This window comes from Tenrec ecaudatus, chromosome 5 (genome assembly GCF_050624435.1).
Source record: "Tenrec ecaudatus isolate mTenEca1 chromosome 5, mTenEca1.hap1, whole genome shotgun sequence".
Taxonomy (NCBI): domain Eukaryota; kingdom Metazoa; phylum Chordata; class Mammalia; order Afrosoricida; family Tenrecidae; genus Tenrec; species Tenrec ecaudatus.
The window spans coordinates 41229657-41253913 of NC_134534.1; the positions used below are offsets into that span (position 1 = coordinate 41229657).

The 24257-nt window shown below is 43.3% G+C and overlaps 1 protein-coding gene across 4 annotated transcripts in view; it reads right to left on the minus strand.

Annotated features, from left to right (window-relative positions):
• CPQ (carboxypeptidase Q) overlaps window positions 1-24257 on the minus strand; it is a 558535-nt gene that overhangs the window by 367121 nt on the left and 167157 nt on the right. For all 4 annotated transcript variants that reach the window (XM_075549461.1, XM_075549458.1, XM_075549459.1 and 1 more), the window contains exon 3: window positions 9449-9656. In XM_075549461.1, coding sequence (XP_075405576.1) covers window positions 9449-9656 — 208 coding nt within the window. The remainder of the gene's footprint in view (window positions 1-9448; window positions 9657-24257) is intronic.

Here is a 24257-nt window from a genome sequence, read left to right on the forward strand (position 1 = left end):
TCTGTTAGTAAGATAAAATACTTCAGGATAATCATTTAAAAAAATAAGTCACTTTAGTGCCTTGCAACTTCTGAGCAGTAGTGAGCTATCAATAAATATCTACAAATAATGTGATTAAAGTTGAGGGACAATGTAAGACAGATGCATTCCATAAGCTTTCCTATGTAGACCTTAATTCTTTGAATAATTACATTTATGCTTTAAAACTTGAAAATCTTCCACGGCATGAACATACAGGTCACCAGAGACAATATTAGAGGCCAACAGACATATGAAGAAATGCTTGTGATCATTAGCTATCACAGAGATGAAAATCAAAACTATGAAGTATCAGCTCACCCCAGTATTAAGAGCAAAGTTTAAAAACAAAGAAAAGAAAGCAGTAACTGCTAGAGAGGGCATGGAGAGACTGGAAGGCTCATCCACTGCTGGCGGGGACTGGAAATGGTCCAGTCACTGTGAAAGCAGGATGGCGCTTCCTCAACAAGGTGGGAAGAGACATTCTAAATGAATGAGTACTCCCTCTACTTGGTATACAACATCGTAAAATAAGAGCCACAACACAAATAGATATATGCACACCTGTGTTCATCAAAGTTCTATGCACAGCAGCAAATTAATGGAAACAAGCTAAAGGGCCACCAATGGAAGTATGGATAAACTATGCTATATACACACACAATGGAATACTTAGCAACTCTTAGAATAACAAGGAATCTATGAAACACCTGATAACATGGATTAAGGAGGACATCATGCTGTGTGAAATTCATCAACCAGCAAAGTACACATAATACATGAGACCGATATTGTGAAAAGTAAAGAAAACGTTTTCACACTAAAGGAAACCTTCTTTGATAGTTTCCAGAAGCGGGAAGGGAAAGGAGGGCATGCTACTGGCTAGAGGGCAGAGAGATGTTGACTTGGGTGGAGAGGAAGGCAATCTACAATAAGAAGGAGAATGCCAAAAAAGTCTGGAGATCAGGACAGATAGTGGGAAGAGGGAAAGGCAACATCCTGCAATGACGGTCTCCAAGTAGACGCATGCATAGACTGCAGGAGTGTGGGAGGGAGTGTGGGAGGGAGGATGGGAGGGAGTGTGGGAGGGAGCACCCCCATAAGAATAATTAGGTTTGACAGAAGGTACTTGTACCTTGCTGCAAATATATTCACGAACGTAGTGAAGCATCCAGGGGGCAAAGTTAGGAAAATGTCTTAGACATCGCCAAACACCCTGAGGGAATGCGTTGCTGAGTCGAGGAGGAGCCCCGGACAACGGTCTTGGGGGAGACAAAGGTCCACTGGCATAACACAGCCGCAAAGACCATGTTCAACATTCTACTTAAGTGAGTAGTAGATAGGGGCTTAAAAGTCATGAGTGGCCATCTAAGATGTGATTATTGGTCTCTCCACATCTAGAGGAAAAGAAAATTATGAAAATCAAAGATGCATGCGAACCATCATGTCCAACGGGCTAAGAGACCATGCAAATGATAGTCTTCATGACCCTGCGAGCAGAAATAGACGGTGCTCAGCTACCACTTCTCTGAAAGGGATCATGTTAGAAGGTTCTGGATAGAGGGAGTGGGAGAAAAACGTGGAACAAAACTCAAAATCATAAAAGATACTGGGCTAACTAGTCAGAGAGAGGTGTATGGAACTTCCAAGATGGTGGCTCTTAGTCCATCTTCAGGTCTAGAGAACTCATCCCCACGGCTCCCTTGTCAGCCAAACCAATGACAAGTCTATTAGAGTTGTTCCATGTCACATGGGTGAGATCTGTGCACCTTAGAATGACCAATCGTCTGAGATCAAAAGGGCAGCATTTAGCCAGGGACAAAGTTCAGAAGGGTTAGAATAGGAAGAGGGGTGGAGATGAAAACACAGGAAGGAAGTGAAATCAGTGCTGTGACAGCATGGGGTTTCCAATCAGTGAAAATATATATGTGAATTATTGAAAGGAAAAGGTTTTCTGCTGTGTAAATCTTCACCCAATTGACAACTAAATATGCACTTGCCAGACAATTCTTTGGTTTTTTTCCCTAAAGAAATAACAGCATTTATGAAAACAAAAACTCCCAACATAAAGAGAGTTGGCAGAGTGACATCGTTATTTGACACATGGAAAACACTGTAAAGTTCCTAATAGATCAGTGGTTCTCGACCTTCCTAATGCCATCACCCTTTCACACAGTTCCTCATGTTATGGTGACCCCCCGCCCCACCAACCATAAAACTATTTTCATTGCTACGTCATCACTGTTATTTTGCTACTGTTATGAAGAGGGTGACCCCAGTGAAAGTCATTCGCCTCCCAAAGGGGTCGCGACCCACAGGTTGAGAACCACTGCAATAGGTGGTCGGAGTTCATATTCCATGATGGAAAACAACAACAAAGCCCTTTATAAAAGCGTAGATGAAGCAAACGTCCTCTCTTGAAGAAGAGCCCTGACAATGGCAAACAGTGAATCTGGAGATGGCACTGGCACCAAACAGCTGACTTTCTTTGGAGGGTATCTGCCATGTAGCCAAGGACCCCTGGTGACTCAGCGGTTAAGCACCCAGCTGCTGACTGAGGGTCCGTGGTCCAAGCCCACAGTACTCCATAGGAGAAAGATGTGGCAGTCTGCTCCCACAGGGGAAATGGCCAAGGAAACCCTGTGGGGCGATACAACTCAGTCCTACAGGGTGACTGTGAATTGAAATCGACCCAGTGGCACAAGGCTGAGTAATTAGTCATGTGACTATTGTACTTCCAGCAAGGTTGGCAAACACCGATAATTGTGCTTACCATTGCCAGCCTGGTAAAAGCCTTTCCCTGTTCTGTAGGTCATGGGCTCTCAAACGTAAGTGACTCACTGCCCTCGTTTCAAAAGAGAGTATTACTCAGCTCATAGCTTGCAAAAAAGAGTATCACTCAGCTCGCAGCTTGCTCTTTGTTCAAGAGCCGTGATCCAGAATAAGGCCTAGGTGTCTGCTTCTGCAGCCCCTTAGAGCTTTCCAACACCTCCTAGGGCAGCAGTTCTCAACCTGTGAGTCGTCACCCCTTTGGGGGTCGAATGACCCTTTCATGGGGTTCCCCCGATTCATAACAGTAGCAAGATTACAGTTCTGAAGAAGCAACGGAAAGCATTCTATGGTTGGGGGCTCACCACAACATGAGGACCTATATTAAAGGGTTGCGACTTTGGGGAGCTTGAGAACCACTGCCCTAGGGAGTGTATCACCCACGCTGGAAAACACTGCTCCAGGGGGATTCCCTAATTGTGAAGCCAAGAAAGAACTTCAATATAGTAAATACCTGGGACACAAAAAGATAGCTGCCCCCCCCCCCGTCCTTTATTGTAATGTAAAGTTATGCTCACTTTGAAATGATTGCGTCAACCCCTATGGGCATCAAATTCATCACAATCCTGTTCCCTTGCTGCTTGTGCAGCTCCCCCCACCCCCTCTTTAAAATGTTATTGTGACCTGGATGAGAATCATCAGAGCACACTGATTTTCCATTTAACAGTTCACATGTATTTTGATTCAGTGCAACAGCACTTGTCTTATTTCTCTTTGTCCTTTCCTGCCCTCCCCTCTCCGCTTGGTCCCTGGGCACCTGCTGCCCTGGTGGCCTCCCTCACGGGGTTGATTGTTCGCAGGACTTGCTCCTTCCTAGTGTGCCTGTCCGCCTCACCGCCCCTTCTGCCTTTTGGCTAAGCGTTGATTCTCTGGTGGGTTCAGCCCCAGTCTGAAGGCTGTCTACCGGGCTTCCAGCAGTCAACAATAGGCCAGTAAACCTGGTCTATGTGCAGCTTTCAAATCAGAGAACAAGTTGCAAGCCTCCCCCCCCCCCCCCCCCGCTTTTTTTTGCACAGAAGTAAAGCTCAATAAGAATCAGATGCATCTGTTCCATGGGACCTACAAATTCTTAAAATCACAGTTAAGAAAGGATCTTTTCTTTTACTCTGGGATGGCCTGAATTCTGTTCTCCAATGTTAGTGACTTCTATAATGTTCTTATATAGAATCCAATAGGCGGGGCCTTCAAAGGTTCATGGAAAAATTAAATTAAAAGATAATGGAATTTTTCCACGAAGGTTTTGAAGGCCCTTTCTATCACCTCTTTCCAAAAAGTTAAGGGCGAAATGCCTGTCAGAGAAAGGAGCTGCTTCCTCCATTAGGACATCAAAGCATCATTATTTTTTTAAATGATATATTTATTTTGGTACTTTTTTCTCACTTAAAAAAATCATTTTATTGAGAGCTCTTACAGATATTACAACAATCCATAAATCAATTATATCAAGCAAACTTGTACTATGTTGCCATTGTCATTTTCAAAACACTATCTTTCTACTTGAGCTCTTATTATTGGCTCCTTTCCTCCCCCTCCCCTTTTTAAAAAATCATTTTATTGGGGCTCATACAACTCATGTCACAATCCATAATACATCAATTGTGTAAAGCACATTTGTATATTCCTTGCCCTCATCATTCTCAAAACATTTGCTCTCCACGTAAGCCCCTGACATCAGCTCTTCATTTCCCCCCTCTCCACACTCCCCCCTCCCTCATGAACCCTTGATAAATTATTAATTATTCTTTTGTCATATCCTGCACTGTCCAATGTCTCCCTTCACCCACTTTTCTGTTGTCCAATCTCCAGGGAGGAGGTCACATGTAGATCCTTGTAATTTCTACCCCACGCTCCCTCTACCCTCCTGATATCGCCATTCTCACCACTGGTTCTCAAGGGATCATCCACCCTAGATTCCCTGTGTTTCCAGTTCCTATCTGTACCCATGTACATCCTCTGGTCTAGCCAGATTTGTAAGGTAGAATTGGGATCATGATAGTGGGGGGTGGGGGAGGAAGCATTTAGGAACTAGAGGAAAATTGTGTATTTCATAGTTGCTACACTGCACCCTGAATGGCTCATCTCCTCCCCAAGACCAAGGGGATGTCCAATTGCCTACAGAACCCAGTCGCTATTACTATACAACCTCATTCCATTGGTAGATAGTTCTTCAGTGATTCCTGTGTATTAAACATACTAATAGGGATACAGAGATAAAAATATGCAAACAATTTATGTATTTATAGAATTTAAGAACCCCTGGTGGCACCGGTAGGTATGCATTGGGGTGCTAACTTTGAGGTGAGTGGTTCCAACTCACCAGTCTCTCATTGGGAGAAAGGTAAGGCTGTCTGGCTCCCTGACAGATAACCCCATACAGGGTCCCTATGCATTGGGATAAACTTGATGGCAGTTAACTAGTTATGGAACTTAGAGTGTAGTGTAGATACAGGCAGCAGGTATACACGACCTCTTTGTTAAGCAAACTCTTATCTTTTCACCCTGGACATCAAAATTAATCAGATTGACCAGTCTCCACACAACAATACTTTGTCTCGTAGAGTGTAAGCAGAAGAGATGTTTGCCAGAACCAAGCCTGTCTCCAAGCATCCTCCCTTTTGATCATTCCTAGTCATTAATCCATATCCATCACTCACATCCTACTCCTCTCTTGGAGTCTATGGGAATGAGTGGTGAAGCCACCGCATGGGAAACGCCTGTCTTCCTGAATGCACCCCCTGCATGGAGGCTGTTTGCTGAGAGCATCCCCTGGAATGGCGACCTGAGCACGAGCTTGAATTGCGAAGACGTACAACATTCGTATTCTGTTAAGGGACAGAGATTTGAGGTTGTTACAGCAGTTCGTCTACCCAGCTGAACAAAAACCCAAGTCCACTCTAAGACTTGTGATACAGAACATGTGAAGATGACATAAGAAAACCAAACTCACCTAGACTGGAGCTGCACACCAGGGAGGAGTCCTCAAAAGAAGAAGCAGTGAGTGGGAACTTCGAAGGAGACAGTTAGACAGGGCATGAAGGGAAGCGGAAGGAAACACACGAAGTCACGGGCCTTCTGGGGGTGTGGTACACTGGGGAGTCTAAGTCACTTCTGGCTATTGGAATTTGAAGTGATTTGGGGGAAATCTGCTCATGATAGCTTGATGTAATGACCAATAAAGAGTGGAACCTAAAAGATGTAGCAACTACTGGAAATGATGGATAAAGGAAGAGAAAGCTAATAATCAAAGGCCATCTGCTGACTTAGTCTTTATTATTTTCTTTATTGAACCAAAGACCAGCTGACTTAGAAGGAGCTCTCATGACATAGTGGAGTACACATTGAGCTACAAACCACAAGGTCGGTGGTTCGACCCCACCAGCCAATCCCTGTGAGACAGATAAGGTTGTCTGTTGCTATAAAGATCCCAAGTCTTGTTGCCAAGGGCAGGAAAGCCAAACAGAGATGAGAAAGTAACAGAATAGACAGGGGATAGGTGTCAACTGTGATGTGATGGATGACAGTACCCACAAGAGGGAAAGAGTCATCCAGGGGCTGGTGAAAGGTAAATTTTGGGGTATGATGATTAGTCATTTAAACTGTTCAATACAAAGTTGATGATTCAAAATGTTATCTCCTTATTAATTTACTTTAAAAATAATTTTTAATTGAAGGGGAAAAAACATTTAAAGTCTCAAAACCCCAACTCTGTCCTACAGGGTTGCTATGAGTCAGAACAGAGTCGATGGCAGTGAGTTTTTTGGATCTGAGTTACAAGGCAGACTAGATGACATCATTTTCACGAAGGTGACAAATACATAACAGATAGGTGAAAGGATAAGAAGATAAATTCACTTTCAAACAAACTGAGACTGAGATGGGTCTGGAAATTGCCATGGTAATTAAAACTATAAGCACGTGGAATTTCTCAAGAAGAATATCCGAAATAAGATATCAGAGCAGTAGGGAAGAGACAGGGAAGGAAAAGGAGAAAGAACAAAAGAGATTACAACACAGAAGAACTCACGCAAACCAAACAACAGAGGGATTCGAAATTGATGGAGCAGTCAACAATGGAAAGTACTTCAAAAAGATCAAGTACGAGGATTTCCTGAAAAATACCCATCAGGTTTGACAACTCGGCAATGGTTTGCAACCTTGACAAGTTCTATTTCTGTACTGGCAAAAAGCACACGGAGTAAATGGAAGTGCGGAAGTACGGATAGAAATATGAAATGCGCATTAAGAAAACTTGACTTAGCTCGAAGTGGTCAAGAAGATAAGGTTTGTTTCATTTTTTATGTTTCAAGTTGGAAGGCATAAAGGTCTTAGCATGCGGAGTTGTGCATTCTAGCTCTCTCAACATTTATTTCCTTATCATGAAATGGATATAAGACTGTCCCTTGCCTCGGCCTACCTGGCTGTCTTCAGAACAAATAGTAGAACATGGAAACGACTGTAAAGCACTAGGTAAAGAAGGGCAATGTTGTATATTTATGAACATTGAAAGGATGGTATTACAAAGTAAAGGGTCCAGCTAAAATGTTTGACTACGAAGTCAATGAAAAACAAAGCCGTCCAGACCACGAAATATTAGGGAAAATCTCCATCTCATAGATGCCACCCTAAGGTGTAGACCCCAAATGTTAGCAACTCTCACCACATTTCTAAGTCCTCGGATTGCTAGGAGGTGAAAGACAGCAGTGGGGTATGCCGGATAAAGGTAACCATGGTGCTGTGGTGGCTGTGGCACTGTTTCCAACCAAAAGGTTGGCAGTTCCATCCCACTCGCCACTCCATGGGAGAAAGACGTGGCCCATTTGGGTCTCTAACGACGGATGGCGCAGGAAACCCTACGGTGCAGTTCGACTTTACCTTGGAGGATTGCTCTGAGCCTGAATCAACTGGAGGGCATGGGTTTGAGTTTGGGTTGATGCTGGATAAACTGCTTCTGGTGTTCCCAGGTTGTGGTTTGCATTTCCAGATGTCTTCATTAAGCCAGTTTGAACATATTTTTTTCAATGCCAATCAACCCTGGTATTTTGCTGTGCATTAAGTCATCTGGAAATTTATTAGTCTTCCGAGTGGTAGTTTTTAACTAAAGGTTCCTGGCAGTCACCCAGTTGCACAAAACAACAGGCTAACTCTATAATTTAGGTCTCATGACCAGTGAAATCATAGTGAATGGCCACAGCTTGCTGGGGATATTGTTCCAAAGGGTAAGTGAGGTATTCTGGGAAGTAAGCTGGGACTTCCCTCTTGGGAAGAGTTAACCATCCAAAAGAATAAGGTCCAATCATTATTTCACCAGTCATGAAACCTTTAAAGACTCTCCAAAAAAACATTATTTTTGTACCACGGCATCCGTGCAATGAGTTTTTCTCTCTTCAACCTTCTAACAAGTGGTTTTCACATGTCCCATCTTCCTCCCATGGGAGGATACCCGATCCTCGTAAAAGGAAAATGTCTCTCCCTTTTTCTCAGCACTTTTGGACAATTTCCCCGAATGGAGTTTCCTGGTTGCTGGCATTTCCGCCTTAATCATTTCACTTTCAAATATATAGGGTGCTGATTAGGGTCAGGTAGTTGGTGTCCCCAGGATACAGGGTAAATCAACTTCCCTTCACAATAGGTACTAAAATTCCCATCAGGAAGCTGATGTACAGTCTACCTGTAACTACTTTCCCCCATTTTTTCCCCCTCTCAGAGAAACCAGACTACACCTCTAAGATTATGCTTCATTCATCCATATTCCTCAAATGTTTAATCATGCGTGGGTAGCACTAGTAAATCGAGTTGAATGTCCGCAGGTCAAAATTTAGACATCTTAGCCATGGAGATACTGTTTCATCTTGAGACTAGAAATCAATCAGGTGCTGTGATGTTACCTGCATCAGACCTGCAGGGAATAAAACAACTTTAATGTGTCTACCCGCGGTGCTACAAAGCAGGTATACAGATCGTTGTTGTTAATTGAGTACCTTTCTTAAGTTTATCTCAGTTATTCTAAAAACAATTGGGTACCGTAATTACACAATTGTGTTCTTCCTCGGCACTGGTTAATAGAGGAGCAAGCCAAGGCCTAGAGCTTAAGGGACATTCTCCCGGCCACCCAGTTGTTTGGAAGCACAGCCAGGTCTGTAGACTCCAGATTCTCTGACTCCTCGACTCTTTCCTTCCCCTGACAGGCGCCCGCCCCCTCGTCCCCGCATCATGTTACCCACTCGTTTCTATTTCACTTCCGGCACAAAAATGGAACACAGCCTAGCTTCTTCTGAAGCCATTAGGAGCCTTTTATGAAACACAGGCGTGAATTCAGTTCTCCTGCCAACGAAAATGCATAGCATACGTGTATGCGTCAAATAAGCAAAGTTACGGGCTCGTCGGGGATGTAGAAAGCTTTTTTATAGGAAGACACAAATGTTGTTTGGAATCCTGAAATGGCCAAAGGAGATATTTTAAACAAATGATCGAATGCTGGATGACGAAAAGGTCCGTGAAGTATCAGTATTTTTATTGGAAGGGGTGGCTTTGATTTCCCAAGGCTTGTCTTTGATGGAAGGCCCTGCTTTTTATGGAAGGAGCTCAAATGAACATGACCGACCTGTAGATGGAGAAGGAGGCCACCGACCGGATGAGGGAGGCCACCGCCCCGGCTCTGGCAGCTTCCACTGCGCCTTGAACTCGGTAGAGCACGCTGCTTGAGTAGTTCACGTATGGTTGGTTGTAAACAACAATCTTCCCTCTGGCTTCTGGGGCCCTTCTCCGAAGTTCATCGAAAGAGGTCACCACCAAAACTTCTGCCGTCACGCCTGGACAGAAAAGTCAGACAAGGTCACATTATGGTCCCCCGCCAGCCAGGTTAAACCGGCACATCAAAGGTCACACATGCTCGATCTCCTACTGCTGGCAACCTGGGTTGAGAAGATCAAAGTTTTAGAACCATGGGAGAAAGATTGTGGGGGCTACCCAGGTTCCCATGAGAGAGAAAATAAACCCCCAAGGAAATATTACAAATGATTCATAAGGTTTTTCCCATCGCTTGACCAGCTAGTATTAAATCATAAATTGTTTGAAGAGAAACTGTTGGTGTGTGTGTGGGGGGGGGGGGTTGGTCTTCCTCCCACCATAAAAAGTCATGAATTTCACAGAATGACAGTAATTATTTACAAAGAAAATGCATTTCAGAGAGCTCCTTTTTGGAATTAGTGAAACACATATTTATCATTTCTTAAACTAGTTTAATATGTTGCTAAACAACCTACACTGACATCATACACTGGATGGCAGTTTGTGAAAAATGATCTTCCAAGCCAATGGTCTTCCTAAATCTCAACTTTTAGCAAATGGTTAACATAACGTCCCCCAAGAACCAGAGAGAGAGAGAGAGAGAGAGAGAGAGAGAGAGAGAGCGTTTGTTTTTCTCCCATGCACAGAACACTCTGAGGATGTGAACACATCCCAAGCTCTTTGGTTTATAATATTTGTTCATCACCAAAAGCATCACTGGCTTCAAATAAAACTATTTTGAAGATGCTTTGCAATTATCCTATAATGCTGTTCATTCATACACACATATAAATGTGTATGCATATATATATGTATGTATATATGCACATGCCAACTTTCCTCACACCACGATCCTTGCCCAGATCTTTCTACTAGGGAAGTGGGTTCCACATCTTCCAAGAAACCATTCAACAACTGACAGGCTACCAAAGAGCCAATTTGACGGAGAAGTTAAAATGACAAGAAAAAATATTTAGCAACAAAGACCAGATGCAACAGCTAAATATAGTGATCTAAAAGAAAGTCATTGGTGCCTACTGTTTTGTGGCTTCAGCTACGTAGTCTTGAAATATGTCATTAAAACCCAAAATATCAGCATATATTTGGCATTATTTCCTTAATCTCAGAAATTAGAGATTTCTGAAAGCTTAACAGATGTCATAAAAATGTTAACAGTTGTGTTAAGAGTCCATTTTAAATGCACAGCAAGTAGGAGAGAATTCTTGTTTTCAGTATGGGCCCCATCCTGAAAGAACCTTTGGAATAACTTCTCACCTACCTGGTTCTACCACCCAGACTGAATTTGTACTTTTCCTTTAAAGGGATTGGCTAAGGATCCCACATGCCTCCACCAAAACTCAAAGATAATTTGCAATCTCAGAAAAAGTCATTTACAAGTCTGGAAAGGAAGAAAGCCACTAGCTTTTTTCACACGGGAAATGTGTGTAAAAGTACAAATAGGGGTTCAACTAGACAGATTTAGAGATTCATAACTTTCTGAAACCTGGAGTCACCTTGAAATTGGACCGGGGTTATTGTTGGCATAGCAAGGGAATTTTGCTAGTGGTTTTCAGCTGCTCATAATAAATACCAGGTTCACTGGTCCACCCAAAGGATGTCCCAGTGATGGGGTAATTTTGGCATCTGGATTGAAGCCACTGGAAATGAAGCCATAGTTCTATAAATTTTCATAGGCCATGAAAAAATTAAATACAGATGAGGGTGGGACTTCACTAAGATTCTAGCTTCAGATCAAATTCTTTTAATACATTGGAGTGAGATGACCAAAGAAAGCTGCCAATGAAAATCATTAGTAGCAGCCGCAGGTCAAAGCTTATCACCACACATTTGGGAAAAGAGCTCAAGGCCATTTGTTTCCTGAACGCTTTAAACGATCTTTGAATCCTCTCTTTCTTTTAGCGCCCACTTCTAGCCATCTCCCCATTACTGCTAAGTTCGGCCCTTAAGTAGTGACTAACCCACATTCCCACAGTACCCTCTCTCACTTGAAGGCTTCACCACCCTTCCGCACAATACCAGCACCACTACCATCTCAGCCACTGTCCAGGGCCCTCAGCTTCATCCCCCAGCACTGGCAGGGACTCATAGTTGAACTATTGGAAGGTCAGATGTGCCTATACCATTACCTCCTCATTCATCTCTCAACAGTGCCCCCGAAAATCCATCACTTCAACATACCACTGTGTCAGGCAAGGTTCTCTAGAGAAACAAAGCCATTACACTCAAGAAGATAGATATATATATGCAGTGTAAAATAAGATAAAATAATTTATAAATTATTAAGGTTCATGAGGGAAGGGAGAGCGGGGAGGGAGGGGGAGGGAAAAAAGGAAAATGAACTGATTCCAGGAGCCCAAGCAGAAGGCGAATTTTGAGAATGATGAAGGCAACGAATGTATAAGGGTGCTTTACACAATTGATGTATGTATGGATTGTGATAAGAATTGTATGAGCTCCAATAAAAGGATTTTTAAAAGAATATATAAATATATACACATATATACATACTGCTATGTATCTAATTAACTGCTTACATATGTAAACAGTTATTAGACACGCAGCAGTATAGAGGGCTCAGTTCAACTTGCTTTCGTGAAACTGTTAATATACTGGAAGTCCTTCAACTCACATAGGCTGCTGGATCCAAGGTCAAGGAAACAGATATCTCTCAGGCAGCAGACAACGGGGTGGGTTAGCATGTCAGTAGCTTGGAAGCTTAGGGAATCATGGCAATAAGATCCATCAGTCTCAAGCTCAAGCATTGCACACACCAGCAGTGTGGAGAAGCAGGTCTCAAAGGAGCATCAAGCTCTAGAGACATGATCCACAGGTTGGCTTGGCCCACAGGTAGTGCAGCACACAGGTTGAAGCGGAGAACTAGCTCAAGCAGTGGTGATCAGATCACCAGGGGGCAAAAGGGAGATGGGATGCTGGCTGTCTTTATTTATTTTGGTCATCCTCCAATCAATCTGTGACCCAACCAAACTCCACCCCCATAGTCCCATTGGTCTAGTTGGCACAACAGATCCAACTATAGCACCACTCAAATCAATTTACCTCTACAGACATGGGATCCCTTCTACTCTTTTAAATGTCCACTATTCTAAAGTAGTCATGGTCTCCCTCTTACAGCACGCTTGCTATTTCAACCTTCAGTGTCTTTGCACACTGAGGGGCATCAATTCTTGCTGTTACAGTCTCCCAATTTCATCATGCAACTTAAAAAACAAACAGAAATGTATTTTACACAAGTGAATTTCAAGTCATAGCAACGGCACGCACTGCAGTGTAGAACTAACTCCACAGAGTTTCCTATGACTATGACCTTTCAGGTGTACATTTCCAGGCCTGCTTTCAAGATGCCCCTGAGTGGGTTCCAACCGCCACCCTGCCAGTTATTAGCTGAGCATTTAAACTGTTTGTATAGGACAACTTTTGATATATATTTATACTTCCAGATCCCACTCAGGAACTACTGCTTTTAGAAGTGTTCCCTGGCCTCCACTCCCCCCACCCCCCCTCACCTTTTGTCCTGTCCCCGAACCTGCTCCCAGTCAGGTCATGCTATGCATCCCCTCCTCGGGAATTTCACCTTGGTTCTTCCTGGGCACTAAATAAATGACATTCTGTCTATCCCTGGATCTTCCCCCCATTAAACTGTGATCTTCTCAGGGCCTGTGCCCTGTTCCTTTCTGGTTGATTCTCCAGGGTGTTCATTTTGGTGGATTCTGCAGTGCTTAGCCTACGTGGAGGCAGCTGGTTAAAGGTGTTCATTGACTGTACTACTCAAAAGGAGGCATCATTGACATTTCCAAGCATTTCTAAAGCATTTCTATGACGGATTATAGAGATGACTGTAGAACTCTTTAACACGAATAAACTATGGACGTGTCTGATATGTGAACCACATGTCAATAAAACGATGATAAAGATAAATAGGGCCTTTTCCATGGGCCGGTAGTCTTACATTTAACGTTTGAGAGCCTTTCTCCCACAGTAACGTGGTGATCTGGTTTACTCACCACATGGAACACAGTGGCAAAGCCATCACCACTGAGCAAGGCCTGGCTGAAATAAGATTCCGCATACAAATCCCAAGAACTAACACACTCACATTGGATGTATAAGAGCGTTCTTCTGACTTTGTCTTAAGAAAACTCGGGACCAGTATTTAGCCGTGTAAACAATGAAACACAACACGTCAAAAGAAGATAGGCCAGAAAGCTGACGGCATCGCCACAGACACAGAAAATGACACTTAAGTACACGTCTATAGGTGCACATGTATGTATGTGTAGGCGCATGCCCGTATGCATGATGTCATAAACACCATCAAGTGGCAAACACTAGTAGAGCTTTCTGCTCTAGTAGACATCTCTGCTGACATGGTAGCCGTTACCCAAGCGTGGCTACTAGCATGTAAATGGCTTCTATGACAGAGAAACAGAGAGCTCATGCTCATTTAGGCTTAGACCTAAATCCTCTGTAGAACTCAGTCACTCAGGCAGGGGCCAGTACAAAGGGGCAAACAGCTGAACGTGGCCGGAAGACCATGCTCCGGGACAGTTCATAACACATGGGAAAGTCACAGTGAGGACACCTGCATCCGTCACAGGCTAGGTGGGCGGCACTCAGTACCCCTCGCTCGGGAAGGCAGGGTGTGCACAGTACGCTCTAGGAAGATGTTTGTGAGTTAGACAAAATCAAACGGGGCCATCTGGAAAACCTCACTCTTCTACATACATTTCTATCTTGACACATGTTATACCGAAGGAAATCCTCATGCTCTTCAAATCAGCAGGCCGACGGGGTTTTCTACTCTGGTTTTCCTTTTCCCATTTTCCCATCCGAAAATGTAGTGCATGCAAAGCCCCAATAACTCAAAATCAATGTTATCTTCCTAGGAAGGTCCACTCTGACCTCCCTCTCTTAAATTACAAGCCCTCCCTACCTCCTCTGCCCTCAGTTCACTTTACTTCCCACAACACTTCCCAGCTTCGAATTGTCTCCTCCCATGATAATAAAAGCCCCATAAGGTAGAATTTTCTCTTTTAACCATTAATGTTACCTAAGTCCCGCCTGATATGCTAGCTGATACATCATAAGTGCAATCTACATACATATAACGTATTTTCCAAATAATATATTTTGAGTATGTTTGTTGCCTTCTATGTTTATTTGGCAATTGTTCCACATACACACACACACACACACACACACAATAAGATAAGTCAGAAAACAATGATACAAGGGTTCCAGTTCTTTCCAAATAGATTATTTTAAAACATGTCTCTGCTATCAGTGGATCACTGCTGACAAGTTCTCTCCATAATATATGAGGGGGTACTCCCCCCCAAAAAATCTGGAATTTTTTTCCCAAAGCTATGTATAAAATTGTTTTTGCAAAATTTTAAATTTTTTGCAAAATAACTTTATCACCTTCAAATTACTCTTCATTACACTTAATACATTGATCAAATCTATTATTCCATTCCTGGAAACATTTTTCAAACTCATCTGTTTGGATGGCTGAGAGCACCTCCCTCGTTTTTTCTTCACCTCTTCTGAGTCTGGTGTACTGAAATGGCTGTGTGAACAGGTGCACTGTCGTGGTCTTCCACTGGCTTGATTGATGTTTGCTTTTGGGATCATAAGAACAGCACCACCACGTCTCTTTACAAGTAATTACCTTGGAGGAAAAAGTCTAGGCTGTTTCAGAGCCGTTCTTTCAAAGCAAAGCATGTTTCCCACCAACGCTCCTTTTCCTAGTCAGTCAGAACCCAAGGCACAAATTTCTCAGCGACCCAAATCTTCTATTAAAATTTGCTGACCCAAGCTCCGAGATAGTTCGGATAACTTCCCCATCTCTTCAATGGTCCCTCATAGCTTCTTTGAGCACAAATGCATGAATTTTGTCAACATTTTCCTCCATTCCAGAAGTTAATGGACATCTAGAATGAGGTTTGTCATCAGTCGCCATTTCACCTTTTTTGAAAGGAAAAAAGCACTCATACACTTGAGTTTCTCCTATAGAGCTGTGCTTGTAAGCTGTGCTAAACATCACAACAGTTTCTGTAGCATTTTTCCCGAGCAGAAAACAAAATTTCATAGCCATGTTCCATTTTCTTAAATAGGCCATCCTCAAAAAAATGAGGTTCGAGCAAAATTGCTTTTACAAACAATTCACTTTGACCAGAAAGAACCTTCCCAGGGGATGCCACTGTGTACACTGACTCAGAGTGAGTTGCTGGATGCTCACCTGGTACTATAACAGCTCTACCCAGTGGAGCTTTGTTCCAGTTTGGGTGTTTTTTTGTGTGGGGGGGCGGTATCCCCTCATATTTGTCTTTGTCTTTTAGGCTGCCTTTAAAAAACAGATTCCATGAAAACAGTGAGTTCTAAGAGGACCTACTGGGCCAATTAAATTCAAATCAGAGCGGTCATCTCAGAAGGTTATGGTGAATGCTTTTTATGATCCTAAAGATGTAATCGTGATACATTTTCCTGAAGGACACAAGAAAGCAATGAGGGATTAGTATGAAGATGTTTTCAGAAAATTGAAAACTGCATTGGTGAGAAAGAAGCAAGGAAAACTGTACCTTGGATTTTTTCCCATCATTGCAATATACTTGTTCATTCTTCAAGGGTAGCATGGGCTGTCCTATGAGAATCACTGTGCACGCAGCCATACCCCATTCGCCCTACATCCCCAATGTTGCCACTTCAAACTTCTTTTTGTTCCCAAATTCCATGTCAAAGAAACTCAATGAATGTCCCTCATGAATGGTAAAACTACTATTCAGGCATGGTTTAAATAAAAGAGCACAAAATTCTTCAGGGAAGGGTTAGAGAGATGGAAATAACCCCTTGAGTGTATAGACATCAATGGCTTTGTCGAAAAACAATAGTTCCACATTTGGGGGTTCTTATTTAATATAGGCTTCTTTGATTTGGCAGCAGTACTTTTTGACTTGTGTGTGTATATTTGCGTGTGTGTATGTGTGAAGGGAAACCAAAACATTTACATAAATAAAAGTATATTGCCCCATCTCTAGTCCCTCCAAATCTACCCTTCCAAGCACCTTGCACGTTTCTGTAGGGCAGATTGACTGATAACGCAGTGAACCCTATGAGAGCTGGACCTCGATGGAGCTGCCTTGTTTTCCGTGCCTCTCAACTTTTCTGGCCTTTACAGGTTTTTACAAGGTGTAGACATACCATTTTCTTTCACTCATCTGAGAGGAAAATATTTGAGTTTCCCTTCTCTGACAAGCTTCTACTTTACATGGATTCTGGCTTTCCAAGTTCTGCTGCAATAATAACAACAGTTATTATGAGAAAAATGAGGTTCAGAGAAATACGCTCACTCGCAACTAAGTGCTGAAGCTGAGAGCGAAAGCACTAGTGTCTGACTTCCAGGGTCATGCTCTTCCATCAGCTGCATGGCTATCTTCTCTCACATATGCAAACCGTGGCAAAAGGAAACCTCAAATATTTTATTTTACGGGAATATGGAAAAATAAATAAGCACATAAAACGCTGGCTAAGTTATCAGCCATTGTCCTTAGTATACCCAGGATCTTACTCAACCATCAGGGGGATATGCTCACCCTTGTTTCCAATCGACTGAGCAGGGTGCTGGAAAGGGTGCTTCACACAAGAGACATCAGGCTCTGTTTGCATAATGAAAAGGCCTAAAGGAGTAAACTCTCAAGAACTCATGGGGACGATGCTAAACACACTCACACAGTGACTCTCCTGGCTACGGCCTATTATATCACACAAAATAATATGAAAACCCTCAGCGTTTTTTCCATCCTCTACACCTAATTTTCAAAACCAATCGATTGATTTTTTTTTCAAGCCACTGGCCCTGTGTATAATTGCTGTTAATTGTCTTGAGGAGACAGCAGATGCTGACTACGGGGGGTAGGGGGGGTCAACTCCTCTCACCTAGCCTGCAGAAAATTTCAGAAAGACTCCAGTCACACTTCCCTGACTGTATTCCTCCCAAGAACAGTGCAGATGGAAAAGAACAGGAGGAGAGGATGATACAAAGCTTCCCAATAGTAAACGGAAAAGGACACAGATAGAGCAGTGTCTCTGGGTCTCAATTCAGAGTGGGCTATTGTAGGAAATGGGATTTGACTTCAGATGAAGACTTAGCCCACCAACAGGAACTGCTCCAGCCCTCCTCTTCTCCCTGCTTGAGAGAGCCAGGTAGGGTGGGATGGTTGGCTTTTCCTGAATGAATAGTTATGGAGGAGGGAAAGCAGGTATTCTTGAAAACACAACATTTGGGCCTAAAAGAGTAAGGAAATTGCAAGTTCATGGCAAGACAGATCAAAGAACACTAGCGCATTATGTTCTGCAGGTCCATTTGTTTCTGGAGACTGCTAGAGTTGTGCAATGTTTCCTTCATGGATGAACAAACCTTACAGATGCAGAATAATTCAGCACATTGACAGCCCTGCTACTGGGCCAAGCACAGTGCTGGACACTGGGGACATAAAGAAGATGACTAAGATCCAGTAAGAGTGAAACAATCTAAGGAAGGAAAACAGGTACACAAAAACTTGAAAAGGAATACAGAATGTTCTAAGTACCAAAAGAAGGTATAAAACAAAATGTTATGAAATGGTTATAAATATCCACATTCATTCTGATTGGTGGAAACCCATGAAATTTCCTTTAAAAAGACCTCAAAACTCATCGACATCTGGACAATTGACTGCGCTATGGATTTTGATGAAGTTGGGCCTGGGCTCACTCACCAGGCTGACAGACGAGGTTTAACTTGAGCCAGCTCTCAGGAGACATGGGAAAGATGGGTCACGTCCACTTCCTGCCAATGCTTAGCCTTGTGCATTTCCCCTGGCTCATCTAACTTTCATCCAACTGACTTTTGGATTTTATTGAATACATTGTATAAAGAATTGTTTGCTCTCCCTTCCTGGACTCTGTGGAATGAGGATAGAGTCCATATTGTCTTGGATGAAAACTGGGAGAGTTTAGGGAATTTCACTTCAGTTTCGGTGCTAGGACCGGGCAGAAATCCTACTATTTGCTGCAATGAGAGTAGCCAGTGTGTCAACTTTTGTCTTCTCCTTGTTATTTACTGGGGATGCTCTTTTCTTCGCTGACGACTGAAACCTTTCAAAGCCTCTTTAAATGTTCTTCTCATGAGTCTTTCTGCTTCCATAAAGATTCACAGCCTCAGAAACCCACAAGGGGCAGTTGTTCTTTTTCCTCTAGGGTCACTGTGAATCAGAATCCACTAGATGCCGATGACTTTTGATATGTAAGATACCTGGGTTTTACAGGGATCCAAGTTGACAACCTGTAGCGGCAGGAAACCTTCAGCGTACGTGTGTCCTCAGAAATGTGATGACCTCAGACTCCACAGTGCTCTATTGTCACTGCCGTAGCAGAGCAGGTTAACTTTGGGGTATTACCTGGATTCCTTTTAGCAGTTACCACAGGGCATCTTCTTGGGAGAACCCCTGCCAGAATGCTCCTTAGAACGAAGGACGGCGAGACTCTGTCTTACAGACTTTGGACCTGCAGCGAAGGAGAGGAAGGGCCGCAAGGAGCTGGAGTGACCCCACAACTGCAACAGTGGGTCAAGCACAGGAGCAATTTTGAGGACGGCACAGGAAGGAGCAGTGTTCCCATCTGTTGTGCGTAAGGTCACCGTGGGTTGGAACCAACTCGATGCCATCTAATAACAGCCACAGGGAGTATTCATACTCGAAACATGAGCTTCCCATAGGGCCTATGTACCGGAAGAAGCATAGTCAAAATGCTCTTTAGACAGGAGGATAGTGAGACTGGGTCTCCTTTTTTGGGGGGTGGGGAGACTTGTTATCAGAAAGGACTAGTCTCTGGAAAAAGACATGTTTGAAAAAGTTGAGGCTAGGCTAACCAAAGGGACTATGGTAACCTCATGTTTTATACTCTAAACCTCATGTTCATGCTCTAAAGCACAGTTGGTTTTGAACCATGGTTGAGCGTGGTTGCTCTCTCCTCACGCATAAGATATTTCCTTCTCATGAGAACTGGGGTGGGAGATGGAGCACTTTCACAATAACCACTGCCATCTATTGCATCTACTAAGATAAATGACACTGGGGAAATTTCCTGCACAAGAGCTCTTCAAAGTGCCCAAGATCGAAGATGTCATTTTAAGGACTACGCATGCCTGACCCAAGATACAGTTTTATTTTTCAGTCACCTCGTTTGTACTTGTGATAATTTTATGCCAACTTGGTTTGGCCAGGATACTAAGAGGTTTGGGAGATAACACCACCCTAATCCTACATGGCCTGACCTAACACAAGGCAATCAGAGTCAATAGTTGTAAGCTTCCATAATGGGATAAGATCAGAGTAAAATATAAGACCCTGACTCAGATCACAGTCTGGATGCAATTGATGGCCTGGGTGAATATAGCCTGTTTCTGGCCTAAGTAGATGCTGTGGGAGACTAGTTTGCCTTTTGCTGGATTCTGCATCTGGTTCCTCAACCTTTGGTTTCTGAGTCAACAGATTGTCATGCTGTCTGTGAATCCGAGGAGTGAGTAGCCTGCCTACAGATCTGCTGACTTTGTATTCACTCATCTCTACAACCATCTGTCTGTGGTCTTCCTGCTTGTCTTGAGTTCGCTAGTCCCCAAAGCTCTGTGATCCAGGAGAGGTCTCCAGCCTAACATCTGACCAATAAACATGGAACCTGTCAAGACTTAGACTTGCCCACGCCTCCAACAGCAGTAGCCTTTTCCTGGATGCAAATACCTCTCCATACATATATAAGCATTACTGGTTTTGCTTTGCTGGCAAACCCAGGCTAAGACTGCATAAGGAAGCTGAACAGTAAATAAGGAGAAGAATTTGAATTATGTTTTGACTAAGAACATGGAAAGTACCATTAGCCACCAGAAGAACAAATAAATATCTTGGAAGAAGTATAGTTAGAATGCTCCTTAGATATGAGGATAGTGAGACTTGGTCTCCTTTATTGGGGGGTGTCTCTGGGAAAAGACATCATGTTAGATAAAGTTGAGGCTCAGTTAAAAAAAAAGAAAGGAAGGAAGATCCTTCAACAAGGTGGATTGACAGTGGCTGCAACAATGGTCTCAACTATAGTGATTTTGAGGATGGCACAGGACTGGGCAGCATTGTGATCGGTATACCTCGGGTCACACAACGAGTCAGATCAACTCGACAGCACCTACCTGCAACAACAACACCTATCAAAGTCAGCAATAAGATGTTACTGTCTATTTCAGTCAGCTTCCAGCAGTACTCAAGGAGTCAAATCCACAAGTCTCGGTGATAAATATAATACAAAGAGTTGGGAAAAGAAATGTTTAAGGAGGTCCATTGAGTTCTGTGACAATAAAGTAAACCAAGGAGATACCATGCTTTAGCCTCCAGAGCAGCGGTTCTCAACCTGTGGGTCGCGACCCCTTTGGGGGGTTGAACAACCCTTTTCACAGGGGTCGCCTGATTCATAACACTAGCAAAATGACAGTGATGAAGTAGCAATGAAAATAATGTTATGGTTGGGATCACCACAACATGAACTGTATTAGAGGGTCGCGGCATCAGGAAGGCTGAGAAACGCTGAATGTTTGTGTATAGTCAACAAGTTCAGCTGCTTGCCACACGGTTGCGTGTTTGAGTCTACCCAAAGTCCCCACAAAAGAAAGACCTAGCACTCTGATACTGAACCATCAGTCAGGAAAAACCCCATGAGTTCCCACATGGGGTCACCATGTGTCAGGGCTGACTCCACGATAACTGGTTTCTGGTCCTTGTCTGGAGGTCATGGCCAGCTTTCCTGAAAAGATACGCCTGGGAAATAGGAATGCTACTAGACTAGAAGATATTGGCGGGGTGGGGGGGGGTTGAAGAGGAGAGAGAAGACAAGAAGACTGGGGTTTGAGGCTGAGATCACATGGAAGGCTGGTGGCTGTACTACGAAAACTGTCCTACGTAAGTAAGGCGTGGTAAGTCAGGCAAACTTAGACTTGCCTTTTCAAGATATTACTAGACTTGTTGCAGCATTAGGCTTGAAGGAGGAACAAAAGGTATGGGGGGGGGCTTTACAGGAGACATTGGAGATTAGCTTGGACTAAGGCAGGGCCCACCTGTTGTCACTGAGTCTATTGCAACTCATAGGGACCCTAGAGAGTACAGCAGACCTGCTCTTTAGGGATTGTGCATATCTTTACAGGATCAGACAGTCTCATCTTTGTTCCTCAGAGTAGCTGGTGGGTTTCAACCATTGGCTTTGTGGTTTACAGACCAACAGCTATCTCAGCATGAACAGAGCTGCTTTAGGGCAGGACAGCAAAGATAAAGAAGAGTTGATAACTTTCAGGAAAAGAATGAATGGCATACCATTTCCAATAATGCAGAAATCAGTTGCATGAAAGTTTTATTCTAAAAACTATGCTGCCATTCTACGCAGTGATTGTTTTCTTGAGGCAAGCTGTGTGTAAACTGAAAACAGTATTCGGATCATTCAAAATGATCTGATTTTTCTTTTTCCCATGATGAATGTTTGAAACAAGAAACCATCTTACTTAAAAAACAACAACAACAACCAGTCAGGGCATTTGCCATGTTGCATAATGCCTCTTTGAAGATATGCTTTTAACAAGGTATTTCTCTCTTTCTGCCCTGTAGAGGAGTCCACCAAAACCATTCCCTGGTATGAACACTAGTATTGAAACTCACTAGCCTTCTGATCCTGAATAAGTTGCTTAATTTCTCCTAGGATATAAAGGGAATCACAATACTACTAGCATTACCAGGCTTCTAGTGGTCCTGGTGGCACGATGGGTTATCTATTAGGCAGTTAACTGAAAAGCCAGCAGTTCAAACCCAACCAGCTGCCCCGATAGAGAAGGATGAGACTTTCTACTCCCACAAGGATTTTCAGTCCCAGACACCTCCAGAGGCAGGTGAACCCTGTCCACTGGGGTCGCAATAAGTTTTAATTGACTCAGTGGTGATGACTTTGTTTTTTAGGTTTTGTGGTTTTGAGATAGTTAAAGTTTATTGTGCCAACCTTACTGATAAACACATGTGGGATTAACTGAAGGGCAGAGGGATAGATGGCTCAGTGAGCCTCGCCTTTCTTGTTCTCGGGTCTCTTGCTTTCTGATGGTTGGACCTGGGTGCAGCCACCTTAGCCAGTTCCCTGCTTCAGCTGGCAAGGCTCACTTCCTGCAAGGCATCCCTCAGGAGAAGCCACATGGTCCTACCCCGATGCAGCCCTGGGTGCTGGAGCAGCCGTGTGGAGACCCCTGTCAGTGCTGAGATGTTTACACTTTCACTGATTTGGCTTTCCACCTGCAGTCGGCGTCATTGTGTGTGTTTTGTGAGATGGAGGAGGACTTTGTAGATTGGTGTTGGACATATGGGCTAATATTGGACTTATGGGCTTGGGCAGCACTGGGTTGGGATGTTTTCTTGATGTGCACTTAGCCTTTATATAAAACTCTCTTATACATTTGAGTTTCTGTGGATTTGTTTCTCTAATGTACCCAAACTAACACAGGTTTCAAGCAAGTGTTAGATAAGATATTGATGGTAAAGTTGTTCTGTATGCTATAAAGCACCCTCTGATAATATGTGGATAGTATGTAAGGTTCAACCGATAGGGTTTTCGCTGGATAATTCCTCAGAATGGACAGCCTTTTACTTCACTGCAATCTGTTCTTAGTCTGGAAGCTCTGCAGAAACCTGCTCACTGTGGGTGATCCTGCTGGCATTTGAAATGCCGTGACACAGCTTCCAGCATCACAGGCACATACAAACCACCACAGTACGACAAACAAGTGCTAACAGACAAGTGCTGATGAAGACCAAAGATTGCGGCCTTCAAGACAGATTACAACTCGACATAAAGAAAACCAACATTGTCACAACTGGACCAATAGATAACATCGTAGTCAATGGTGCAAAGACTAAAATTGACAAAGATCTCATTTTGCTTGGATGCTTGGATCTACAATCAATGCTTGTGGAAGAGATCAGAAAACACGTCGCATTGAGTAAATCTGCGGCACAGGGCCTCTTTTTAAAAAATCATTTTATTAGGGGCTATTACACCTCTTATCACAATCCATACATCCACCCATTGTGTCAAGCACATTTGTACACATGTTGCCATCATCATTCTCAAAATATTTGCTTTCTACTTGAGCCCTTGGTATCAGCTCCTCACATTCCCCTCCCTTCCCACTCCCCACTTCTGCACGAACCCTTGATAATTTATAAATTATTATTATTTGTCATAACTTATACCATCCAAAGTCTCCCTTTAACCATTTCTCTGCTGTCCATCCCCCTGGAAGGAGGTTATATGTAGATCCTTGTAATAGGTTTCCCCTAACTCCCTCACCTTTCCTCCTCCCTACCGGTATTGTCACTCTCACCACTGGTCCTAAGGGGTTCATCTGTCCTGGATTCCCTGTTTCCAGTTCCTATCTGTACCAGTGTATATCCTCCTGTCCAGCTGGAATTTTAAGGTAGAATTGGGATCATGATAGTTGAGGGGAGGAAGCATTTAAGAGGAAAATTGTATGTTTC